The sequence below is a fragment of the Mus caroli genome, chromosome 16 (genome assembly GCF_900094665.2).
Source record: "Mus caroli chromosome 16, CAROLI_EIJ_v1.1, whole genome shotgun sequence".
In the NCBI taxonomy this organism is placed as follows: domain Eukaryota; kingdom Metazoa; phylum Chordata; class Mammalia; order Rodentia; family Muridae; genus Mus; species Mus caroli.
Window position 1 is genome coordinate 69,296,536 of NC_034585.1, and position 12,683 is coordinate 69,309,218.

General features: G+C 34.9%; 1 protein-coding gene across 17 annotated transcripts in view; it reads right to left on the reverse strand.

The window, feature by feature from the left end:
• Window positions 1-12,683, reverse strand: part of Robo2 (roundabout guidance receptor 2) — a 1,509,792-nt gene that overhangs the window by 82,426 nt on the left and 1,414,683 nt on the right. For all 17 annotated transcript variants that reach the window (XM_021184410.2, XM_029470220.1, XM_029470218.1 and 14 more), the window contains 5 exons: window positions 11,269-11,440; window positions 7,646-7,851; window positions 2,937-3,018; window positions 2,386-2,548; window positions 277-443 (listed from right to left, as the gene is read on the reverse strand). In XM_021184410.2, the coding sequence (XP_021040069.1) occupies window positions 277-443; window positions 2,386-2,548; window positions 2,937-3,018; window positions 7,646-7,851; window positions 11,269-11,440 (790 nt within the window). The remainder of the gene's footprint in view (window positions 1-276; window positions 444-2,385; window positions 2,549-2,936; window positions 3,019-7,645; window positions 7,852-11,268; window positions 11,441-12,683) is intronic.

Sequence of the window (12,683 nt, forward strand, 5' to 3'; positions counted from 1 at the left end):
TGTGTAAAAAGAGGGGGAAACTTTTTTTTTTCATTCAGAGATTCTCATTCTCTACACACGTACCTAACTATTTGTTTGCTTTACCTACAAACTAGCTTTAGTACTCTCAAAGCATACCTCATAGCAAGGCAGTCTGAAAACATTTTCTTCCATTGGCAACATTCAGAGTATCATGTACAGTCTGCCTTTACACATTTGTTTTGCTCATGCAATGCTCAAGTTTTAAGTTGATATGCACTACCAAAGCCAGCAATTTATCACAGCTGCCGAAATTACCTTGCGTGCGTACAGGATCCGACATAGGGCTTGGATCACTGAGACCTTGCGGGTTGATCGCTCTGACCATAAACAAGTAGATTGTGTTTGGCCTCAGCCCCCTTACTGTATAGAGAGTTGTCTTAACATGGTTTGCCACTGTCTGCCAGCTATTGCTCACCGATTGGCTGAAATAAGAACAGAAACTGATTTAACCGAAAGGATTTAACAATATCAAATGGTATTGAGTGTCAATGACAAGGGTCAATGGCTGAAATATTAAACAGACGAACACAAATGCACAGCACTTGAAGTGTTCAGCCCAATAATGAAACGTTTGGATGAGTTCAGTTTATTCAACAACAAAGCCGAGCCCACCTAAACGAAGGGCCATGCACCACAAAATTAAACTCAGCCCAGGAGATGGGACCGCACTTGCTAAATGCACAGCAGCCCACTAAATGAATACCTGTAAAAGGAACAGAGCCAAAAATCACAACATCAAGTCTGTACAATAAATATGGTCCTCACAAATGCATATGTATATACCTTGAAAAGAATTAACCTGCAGAAAGAATAAATGGGCTACAGAGTAATTTATGCCAATATATTTTCCTGTAACAAGGTGTGTTTTCGTTTGCATCAATTCCGCATGCAATTTTATAATAGAGCCTTCTAAAACTACATATCTGTAAAAGAAGAGAGGAAGCATGTAATGAATATTTTCCCCTTGGTTACATTTTTAATAGAAATTTACATTACTCAGTATTGTGATCTCTCATCTCTAAATGATGAAGTAACTCAGATTCTGTGTGGGGAACCTTTCACAACTGGCTACAAATGGATGCTATTTTAGAAAGCTGTATCTAAGGTCAAATGCAATTTTCCTAAAACTAATTTTAAAGCAGGGTGTGTGGGGGGGTGCTTTTAGGGCTTTGTATTTTTTAGCATCAAAATGTGCTTAGACATCAAGCATTAAGAGTAATGAAAATTATTATTTTAATATTTGAAAGCATGTAGCTATCATACACTTGAATATGGAGCAGGACAACTTTACATAGTAAGTGAATATTTGTCCTGATGCTGATAAAACAAAGTGGCTGTCTTTCGAACTGTGAAACATCAAAGCAAACCACAATGAAACTGAATGTAAAACTATAGCACACACACTTTCCCATTTGTGATTAATCATGTTTGGATCGAAAGCGTAATAAAATTCAATGATTTATGAAGTACACCTTTGGACTCATGACGATGTTTCCATATAGCACATTGAAATAAATATCTTTTCATTCAACAACTATAATAAGCACATGGAGCTGATTTCTTAACTAGCTTTCAACTCCCTGCTTAAATATCTAATATATTTATTCAAGAATACAGAAACAAAAAAATATTAGAATTATTTTACATGTGCACTCTAATTATTAGGATCAAATATTCCCAAATCTAGTGTGCCAATATACATTGGATATCTTTAATAAATGTATATGTCCAGTTATTGTGGATTCTGTTTGGGTATAATGTCCCAATGTGATAGATATAGACATGGCGTTTAACTCAGCTCTGAAGAAAAATAAGATTATGAATTCATCAGAAAATGGATGATGTGGAAAGTATACTTTTAAGCAAGATTACTCAAACTGAGAAAAAAATAGCCTGTGTGTTCTCCCTCAAGTATGGAGCCTATACACACATATACATATGTATATATGAAAAACATTTTATATATATATATATATATATATATATATATTTATATGTGTGTGTGTTTGTGTGTATGAGATACTTAAAACATTTGAAGGTGTCTGAAAGAGTACAAAAATAAATGGTGAGAAAGCACAGAGTATAGGCAAAAGAAAATGTGTCACAATATGAATATACAGGAAAAAGATGGAGCACTTACGTTATAAAATACCTCTTTATAAAGATAGCAATAGACAATGAATTTTATTTTTAATCTTGTTATTAACTTATGTCTCATTCTGAATAGTGAAAAGTAAGTGGACATTCTTAATGACCCTGAACTTGTCCTGAACATAACACAGCAGGTTGGCTCAGGTGAGATTGGAGGATTCAGTAGCTAAGACAAAAATCTAATGGAGAAATGAAACAGGAATTGCCTCATACCTGAAAGCCTCAATGATATATGCACTTGCAGGAAGAACTCCAGGTGTACCTGGCTGCCAGGATAAGGTGACACTGTTCTTAGAAACATCAGTGACCTGAGGTTTGGATGGTGGCCCCGGGAGGTCATTTATATCATAATTTTTACTGATTGTTGCTCCAGATTCTGTAGACAACAGACAGAGAAAACTTTGTTCCTGATTATGTAAGCAGACAATAAGGCTCGAGAGAAGGAAACATTAAAGAAATTGACTTGACAGTGTGCAATTCATCTTCATAAATCAGACGGTGGTAAGCTATTAGCTGGTTTTCCTATGTGGTAATAAATGTAGACTTTTTATGCATAATCAGCATAATCACTGGCATTTCAGAAGAAATCAAGCAACAAGGTTTTGAGGTGCAATGCATGGAATTCCCCAGACACCATGTTATGTGCCAACTAATGTGTGAATTCAAAATTGACTTAAATGTGACTTAGATTTACATCCAATGCATGCAAAATCTTGATCCACAATTAGATTGTTATTTAAATATAACTCTTACTAAGAACTCACCTGTTACATCCAGCACTGCACTCCAGGAAGTCTCCCCACTGGAACTTGTAGCCACACAAGTATAAGTGCCAGTATCAGATATCTAGCACACATGGAAAGAAAGAATTCATGTGACCAATATTTAACAACTCAGTCTTCAGCAGGAGTTAGAGTCAATCGTGTGTGTGTGTGTGTATGTGTGTGTGTGTGTGTGCACGCGCTCCACGTGTACATGTGTGGTTTAAGCAACCTTTTGTTATAACAGTTATTAAACGGTTTTTAAAATTACATTTCTGCAACTAAAAGTTATTTATCTCATAAGGTTTATTTATTAAGTTTTCCTGTGTCCACTGTAATATTTACCTTTTAAGTTTATTTTCTTGTGGGATTCCATTGTGTCACTGTCAGATATAAATGATCTAACTTAGAATTCATGTAGAATTCTACACATGCATACTATGCTTTGCAAATGCAAGGCTGGCTTTTCTGTCTCAGAGAAAGTATATTTCAATAGATACAAGTACCTAGGACTAAACAGACAATGAGACAGCCATACCTCTGAGACTCCTAACGTATTTTAAAAGAATATTCTTTTATACACACACACACATAATTTAAAATTTAAGGAATACATTCTCTAGTTATAAGTAAAAAACAATCGATAACAAAGTGGTATCTCAATAGCAAAGTGGTGGTTTCATCTCAAGACAAAAATACTAAGTGAGGTTGGTCAGGTGGTTGCCCATCTTCTTGATTAGTTTCACCTCCTTATCCAGGACCAGCGCAGACTGGCGCACCCCAGGGATCTCTGGGCGAGATCTCAAGCATGACTAGGAGGTCTCTGTGCCTTCCAAGGGGCTCCCCCTCTACTCTGCACCAGCCTGCCTTGGGACCTCCACCTGAATGAACCTCTCAAGCCACTAGGCAGCTTTGTCACCGCCCTGGAGCCTCTGTCAAGTCTTGGACCAAGTAAAAATAAAGCTTTTTGAGACAGAAAAAAAAACTAAGTGAAAAATAACAACAAATCAAAACAAAATCAAAACTACAACAAGAAGAAAACAATGCATATGGAGCCTTGTCATTTTGAAATGAACACAATCAAAATGAGCCAAAGTCTAGATCTTTTTTAAAACATCCAAATTCATTGATCATTTAAAATGTCTTTGTTGCTCATCAAGAACAGTCAAGGACTTTGAGAATAGTTGAAGATATGATCAAGAAAGTTGTCTTTAACAGCTGTAAAAGTAAAAAAAAAATCTTGACAAAAAGCCTGAATATTAAAACTTAAAATACAAGGGTCCTCATAATACCCAGGTTTTAGAAGCTTGCAGTACCAACATTTATTGCTAATAACTTGGTGGGGTAGGAAAATTAAATGTGAGCAAAAGCCAAAGAAAAGAGATTAAGGCAAACAAAAGACGAAGAATTTAAGTTCTGTGATGAGCATGAGTCTGTTCACGAGATATGGAAGATTATGAAATATTATATCTTCCATTTCAAAATTTATCCATGACTCAGTCTTATAATTGATTCCTAGATAAATCATTAGTACATGAAGATACTGCCATGCTACCACTTTAATTGATTTTAAATGTCATAATATATTTAGCTAAAGGTTGAAATTGCTCTAGCATGCCAGTCTTTTCCATACTATCTCTGTACAATTGTCTTCTATCTTACAGGGATGATAGGAGTCGCCATTGTGGAATAAGCCATCCTTTGAAATGTGGTCGCAAGTGCATTATAATCATTAGGAATCTCTGCATTTAAGAAGCATCACTCACAAGCTAAATATAATGAGCTGAGGTTGGATTTTAATGGGATGTTCATTTGAATATGGGCTGTGAATGTGTTAAAGAATTTGCATTTTATTATAGCTGTTGAACTAAAATGTAGCACTTGTTATTCTGTGTAAAAAGAAAGTCTGTAGGTAATGCGTCTTAACTACATCCCCCTGTCATTGTGTGGAGATATGGGCCTGACATTAGCTGTGGTAGGTAGGTTTTAATGAGTGCTGGAATATTCAACTTCTCAAAAGATACAGATTCAGATACCAATTAACTGGACTAGGAGAACTTAGCATCCATCATGATATTTTGTTCTTTTGCCTTATGCACTGAAGAAAGAAATCACGAGACACAAAAGATTCTGACCTATAGGAAACCTCTCTACTACACCAGTGAAGTGGTAAAGCCTGTCTTAATCCCCCCCCTTAACAGCAGCCATTGTACAGAAAAAGAACAATGTGTGCAATTTGGAACCGATCAAAGCCAAATAGCTTCTGAGTCTCACTTTTGTGTTGCTATGAGCACCATCATCATGTTCTTTTTCTGTGCGCTTTAACTTTAGATAGGACGTTTTCTGATCAAGAGGGCTTCACTTTCCTCTCCTTATCCTGTCTTTCATCCTTGACCAATTTCTTTAAGAGGAAATGAATAGGTTATCACACTCTGTCACCCCCTTTCTCTTCGGATAGTTTGCTACAAACAATTCTCCTGGGGATGGCATCTTAGAGATGTAACTCAAAGACCTGTGCAAGGAGTCAAAGCTTGTTTGACATCATCAAGCATCTACCTTTAATTACTTCTCTCTAGCACTCCCAGTGATCTCAACTATCCACACACACACAAGTCTTTTAATGCAACAATACAGTGAAAAAGCATTAACCTTCGTGGCCCAAGTCTTTCTTTATCTCAGAAAGAGGTTAAAATATTTATGGAAGGAGAGCTCATATGAATTTTTTAAAATAACTTCCATTTTGTTAAAAGAAAATTAGTTTTAAATTCATGATGAATTTAAAAACATATATCAAGGAGATTCCATATTAATGTATTTTCCTTTGACAGAACTTGGTGAAATTTTTCACCTAGAAGAATTTAATTTATTGTTATTAAAGTTAATATTAAATATAGATCTGTTAAAGTTTATCTATTATTCTCCTTTTTATACAAATATATGCATAGTACACTGATACATTACATATAGATGTGCAATTGTGAATATGTTCCATGTTAAGAAAAGAATCATCTTTCATTGGATAATGTGCAGCAAGATATTTCACCTTTTGCTCTTGCTTTTTAACATAAAAATTCAAGAATCAGTAAATTTGTATCACATTCATTCCTTTATTTATTTATTATTTATTATTTATTTATTTATTTATTTATTTATTTATTTATTTATTTATTAAATGTATACGTGTGTCAAGGTTCTTGTGAGAGGTCTTAGGAAGATTACAAGCATAAGTTCTCACCTCTTGTATATGGGTCTTAGGAACTGAACTCAGGTCATCAGGCTTGGGAGCAGGTATTTTCACCCACCACGACATCTCACTTGCTGGCTTTCCTTGTTATATTGTTTGTTTGTCTGCTTGTTTTTCTTCATCTTGGCTTCCCGTTTTTGCCCAAGTGCCAAACCGTACTAATTGTTCTTCCACTCAATAATTTTTAATGTTTTTATATTGTATCATATTAGCTATCACAATTCTGGCTTTCATCCCCAGCACTTTGATTATTTTAGAATGTTCTTCTCTAGTGTCACACCTGCTAGCTGTGGCAGTGCAGGTGGCTGTACTCTACATGGTTAAGTGACTGGACTATGCTGGCAGGGGACAGGTAACCCTCAGAATGCCAGCTCCCAGGTTCCCACTTTTTATGCAATCCTTCATCTCTCTAACATGGAGATGAAACCTTTAGACTTGTTCTGGCCAATAGCATGTTTGAAGGTGACAGATATCATGTCTGAGATTTAGCATCAAGGACCTGAAATGCTCAATTTCATTGGCAGCTTTCTTGCTGACCTTGATGATTTGGAATACCTAGGTAACAAGAGCTTAGAGGCTACCACCAGCCCAATCTCAGAATAAGGTGGGTCATTAATCTATCTTTCAGTAAAGGCTAGGTAACCAGCTGTCACACCACATTGCTCAGAAGGAAATCAATCCCCCCTCTGATTCTGGCAAACTCCTAGCCCTAATTGACAAACACAGCATTACAACCATTGTAGCAGAAACTGTAGCTAACTCATACCATCAATTCCATTTTTAACAGGAATTATATGAAACTGTGTGTTGCTTTAAACCACTGAATTTTTTAAATATAAGGTTGTTAGATGTTAGTAGAAAATTAGTGAAACATTTAGAATCACAGACTTTTTGGAGTCACCTTTGATGTAGATCCAAATTATCTTCCTTGGAGGAACTGTCGATCTTATTCATGTTCATTCACTTAAAACACGAGTGAATCGTTCTCATCGATAGATGAATATGTAAAATTTGTAGCAACCTAACTAAAAATCTAAGGGCATTGCTAACTATCTGCACATGCCTCCATTAACACAGTTTCATCCTGTTATTCTTGGTTGAGCCAGTTTACCCATAGAACTACACAGTCTTCCTTCGTAGAGTGAAACTAGAAGCATTTCTTGTTCGCCAATGAGTTTAGTTGCCTGCTACGATCCATAACTTTCTATTCAAGATTTCTATTTAAAGAATTGGAGTCAATAAGCATTTCCTTCGCATCCAAGAACACTGGAGTTGGATTCCCAAGACCAAATTACAATAAGGACAATAGTCTTTCCCATGATTTCAGTTACCAATTGTTGAACCAAGAAAAAGCATGATCTTTCATACGATGCTGATGTCAGACTTTTTTTCCAATACACTGTATAAGTTTTCCTTAGGGAAATACTGTTGATAGGATAGACTCAACAACAACCCAAATACTACGTACCCGTAAATTCTTAATCTGCAGTGTTCCTTGGTCTTGGATCGTGGCTCTTGGATCTCTCCCCAGAAAAGTAAAGCCCTCCTTTAGCCAGCTAATTACAGGTAGAGGCTCACCAGTGGCTTTACATTTCAGCAATGCTGTACCGTCTACTGCAAGTGTTTGGTTTATTGGTCCTTGCAAGATTATGGGTGGAGGTCTATCTGTCAAAACTAAAAGGCAAACACATATTCAGAAAATCTAGACTTCCATGACATTCAGTCATCTTGATATATTTACAATGAAAAGTAAGATTAAATACACAAAGTTCTTTACTATCTATCTTTACTATCTTTACTAACTTACTTTGCCTTTTCAATATCTATAGTCTTTTCCAACTATATACATTAAACATACCTATGCTGCACTCAGAACATATCATTGTTTTAATTTATTCTGCATTCATTATAATTAAAATGATTTGGGGATAAATTTTGACATTTTAGAAAGGTTGAGTTGAATTGAAAAGCTTAGTCACATTGAAATTAAAATAAAAATATTGGTAGCTTCTTCAAGCTGCCAGTCATAAATTGTTCATTTTTTTATGCATATACATACATATTTAAAATAACCCTATGGGATATATTGATTGTAAAGCTAAACTTCATCTTTGCTTTTTGTTATAAATACCTATCATAGAAGCTGCTGAATGCTATGTTTACATAAGCTTATGTGTTTTGTGGATGATAAAACATTAGACCTTAAATAATTTAAATACAAAATCATGACACTGGGTCTCCAAACTATAGTCATGACATTTGATCGAGTTTATTGAGTTAACACACACAGCTAAACAGAGTGAATTAGCCAACCAGAATGCTTGGTGTAACCAAATTCAGTTTTCATCTATAATCAGTATAAATATTCAGCATAATTTTACAATGTTCTATCACAGTGTGCTCTTTTGCTTATGGAACACCATCCTGTAGCATAATATATATTGTTTTTAGAAATATTGTAAATGGTTTAAGAAACATATTAATGTCTGACATTATATAAATGGTTGGTAGAAAAAGAGAAATAGTTTAATATTGTGTTTACTTTAGAATTCACCAGATTATCTCCAAGTCAAACTGATAAGCCCAAGTTAAAAAAAAAAAGACATTTAAGAGGAAATGACTATAGTAGGAAAGACAAGAAGGGTTTTCTTTAATTGTTAAATGTTTGTATTCTTTAAATTTATATTGTACATGTAAATATGCATATATATACACACACATGTAATTACTATATGAGCAAACACTAGTATATCTTATTTAAATCATACTGAATGTACTCTGCATGTCAGTATATGATAAAAATTAGTTTAAGCTGATCTAGAATTTAGTCCATAGGTCCTTGCATATGGGGACAACTCTGACTTCTGCTCCAGGAGAATCTCTTAAGTCGGTTCCTACAAAACACAATTATCTGTGCATCAGAATCTACAATGTCAACCTCCTGTTTTAGAAATGTTATTAAACTTAGAAGTAAGTAAAATAACTTAATGGGATAAGGCTGTATAGCATTATAAAAATTACAACATATCTGGAGAAATTAAAGCTTAACAGAAAGTTTTGGGGGTTTTCAAATTAAACTCAATGCACAAAACATTATAAATAATGCTACAATTAAGGAAGAAAGTGGACCTTCATTACATTCTAAACTGTGTGTATCAAGTTTTAAATGCAGCATATCGGTTCCAAGTCAAATAGCTATGCAGAATTCCAGTAATTTCTTATAACCTGCTTTTATTGTCCTATCTCTGACATCATTAGACACAACCAAAGGTCAACTAATTAGAATTTCCCCTTCTTTCCCCCCTACTACCTAAATAAATAGCTCATTGCCTTGAATGACTCTGATCAATAAAGTAATTGAAAATCTCCTGGCTAGCAGAAATTCAGTCTCAGGGAAGTTATGGCTGAAAGGTGACCACAGGTTTGCATGACACTGGAGTCAAAGGTTAAATGAACATTTAGGGTTTTCAGTGATCTGTGAACACCTCTGTGGTCTTCGCTAACTGCATGTTAGAAATCCTTAATAAACCATTCCGATAAGACCACAGTGTGCTGTTTATTTTCAACATAAAGTGTGAAATAGATTCCACTTCTATATGTTTTTTGAGTTTTATTGACTCTATCCATAGAATGGCCATTACATTATTGTTTTAATTTTGACAAAAAGTTGGAGAAACAAAAAAAGGAAATGAACTTTTCTCATTAGTAATATTTTTATACATATTTAAAATAAGAATATATTGAATACTTTGGTCCAAATATCTTATTTTTAAAGCTTACATGTTTAGGCATTTTCCCTGGTATAAGACTCGAGAACTTTACTAATGTTAATCATTATCTTTTATTCTGTGAAAGAATTATGGATGTTAGAGGACCAAAGCTCTTGCCAACTAGGGAAGAAACCTTTTGTCATCCTTAGTAACCCTTGAATGGGCTTCTTCAATTGCATGGCAGGAAATTCTCTGCAGCACCAGCAGGTGCAGTCCAGTCTCTTAACATCTCCGTCGACAGTGTCTGTCTGGCCCTGTACCATTCCTGTGCTAAATTGGGCCTCACCATGCACATATATTAAACATTGCCTTTTAATCCACATGTGAATCCGGATATAGAGGAAAGCAAAGTAAGTCTCACCACTTCAAAAAACGAAAGAAAGAAAGAAAGAGAGAGAGAGAGAGAGAGAGAGAGAGAGAGAGAGAGAGAGAGAAAGAAAATCTGATAGTATAAAGATCAAAGGCCCTGTATCTCAGAAACTTAGTCTTAACACGGGGAAAAAAACTCAAAAAGAAGGAGGAAAGCTCTGAAAAATGAAACAAAATTAAGATTTTTTAAAATTTAAGTCATTAAAAAGTGCAGAAAAATTCCTTTTCACAGCTCATACACTATCTAACCCCTCCCACCCAAGCTGTCAAGTACAATAAATGAACTTCTAGTAAAAAGAAAATCAGCAGACCCTTTTCAACTTCCAGCAGAAACTAAAATTCAAGGTACATATGTGCAAGCAAAAAAAATAATAATAATTTTAGCATCATTACTCCTTTAGAATGCATTTAATTAATTTAACTTAGTGAATGTATAATTAAAGTTGGAAGAATGTCATAACGTGATTAGCTAACTTAAATCTCATTTCTGTCTCACTGATGATATTTAAAGATGCTATTTTCTACTCCTCTAGGCAGATAAAAGTATTAATATCCATCAGAATCAGTCATTCCAAGGAAATACTTAGTGAAAACAGAGATCATATTTGTAAATAGGAGAGATATCATTTGTTTAAAATAATGCACCCCGATAAATTTAATGATCTAAATAGCCATCTTCGATGTTCTTTTTCTTAGGGGCAATGAGTGGTATGAAAAAATCAGAAAGAATTAGAAACTATTAACCATTGTTGATCTATTTATGTAAATGTAATATATTTTCTAGTGAAAATGTATATATAGGCATTGAGGCAATTTTTTTCAGCAAATCAAATATTCTCCCCAAACCTGAAATAAAATAATAAACTAATAATAATAAATAAATTAAATAATATAAAATAATAATGATAAAACTAATGCTTTTCCTGAGGATAACCGAGCAATGACATCTCACCGTCAGTAACTTCCAGCTGTGCTTTAGCTAAAATGCTTCCTGCCACGGTTAGGGCCTGGCAGATGTAGTAACCCGCATCTGAACGCTGGATGTTGGTGATGGTGAGGTCCCCCGTGGGCGACACTGAACATCGGCTGTTAGGCTGCTGAGGTTGATTCGGGAAAAGTAGGTTCTGTGGAAAAGCAACAACAACAGCAAACAGTCTCTTCAGTGTTTGTCCCTCAGCAAGCAAAGTTTCATTAACAACTATAACCATTATGGGAATATGGCTGGAAGAATCAAATGTGTATATTTAAAACCACATGGTTCTGCAATGTCTATATGTTCCACAGAGGGTTTGACTGGGAAATATTTTCCAAGTCATAAATTGTGGGCTACAGAGTAACCGTGTTCTAGCTGGAGGAACCACCATCTGCAGTTCTCAAAATTAGGACTTTCAAATTTAAATTTGGATGTGAACATAATTCGTGGAGTTTTATAGACACACGGATCTGCACGATATTGACTGAATTGGGATCATTAACATAACTTTATATCAACTATCTACTCCTTAGTGTTTGCTAGTTATGTATTTCAGCTTTGAAATTTAGTTTCCGCCTCTTTAAAATAAGCGGGCAGTATACTACTCATGTGACCTAGTTCCCAGGCATTTAAAGCTGTTGACTGTAATGCTAAGAACAGAGGAACCTTATACAGTAACAAATGACGTCACATATCATTGTTGTTGCCCCATTTGAATATGTTAGGACAAGTTCCAAATAGTGTATATACTGTAGACTGACCAAGGAGAAGGAGGCTTCTCCTTCTATTTTTTCCTTAGTCAGATAGCAGCTTCCATTAAGAGATATGAAAAAAATGCTACAATTTAAGCAAAGGTAAGACAATTCTTTAAAATAAATAAAGGCTGCCCCATGGCTCTGAAAGTGTGCAGGTAACCTCTACAACCTTCAAAGTATTACTTTCTTTTAAAAATAGTTTCCTACACACTTCATTAATGCCTGTCACACAACTACTACAGCCCAATCACAAAGCCTTAAAGTTCCTCTATCAGAACTGGATCATTCATCTGGATGACCTGTGCTGTTTTACTGTTGTTCAATTAAGAAAAAACATGTGGATACAATAAATCATACTGAGGTATGTTTCTAGCTGCACTATAAATAAGGACATATCAATTTTTATGTTGTATTTACTTACAAAAAAAAGCAGTAGAACCCCCTGGGATCTGTTTTGCAATATGGTAATTAATTTTCCAAGTTTGTAATTAAACAATTTCAATAAGTTGAAATCAGGAGGTAATAACATTCAATTAAAGGCACAAGACACATTTTCACCTTAAAATATTTTTACCCTTGAAGTAATGCCAGTGGACGAGGATAAAATAGGGTATTAACACTTTTCAATTACGCTAAATG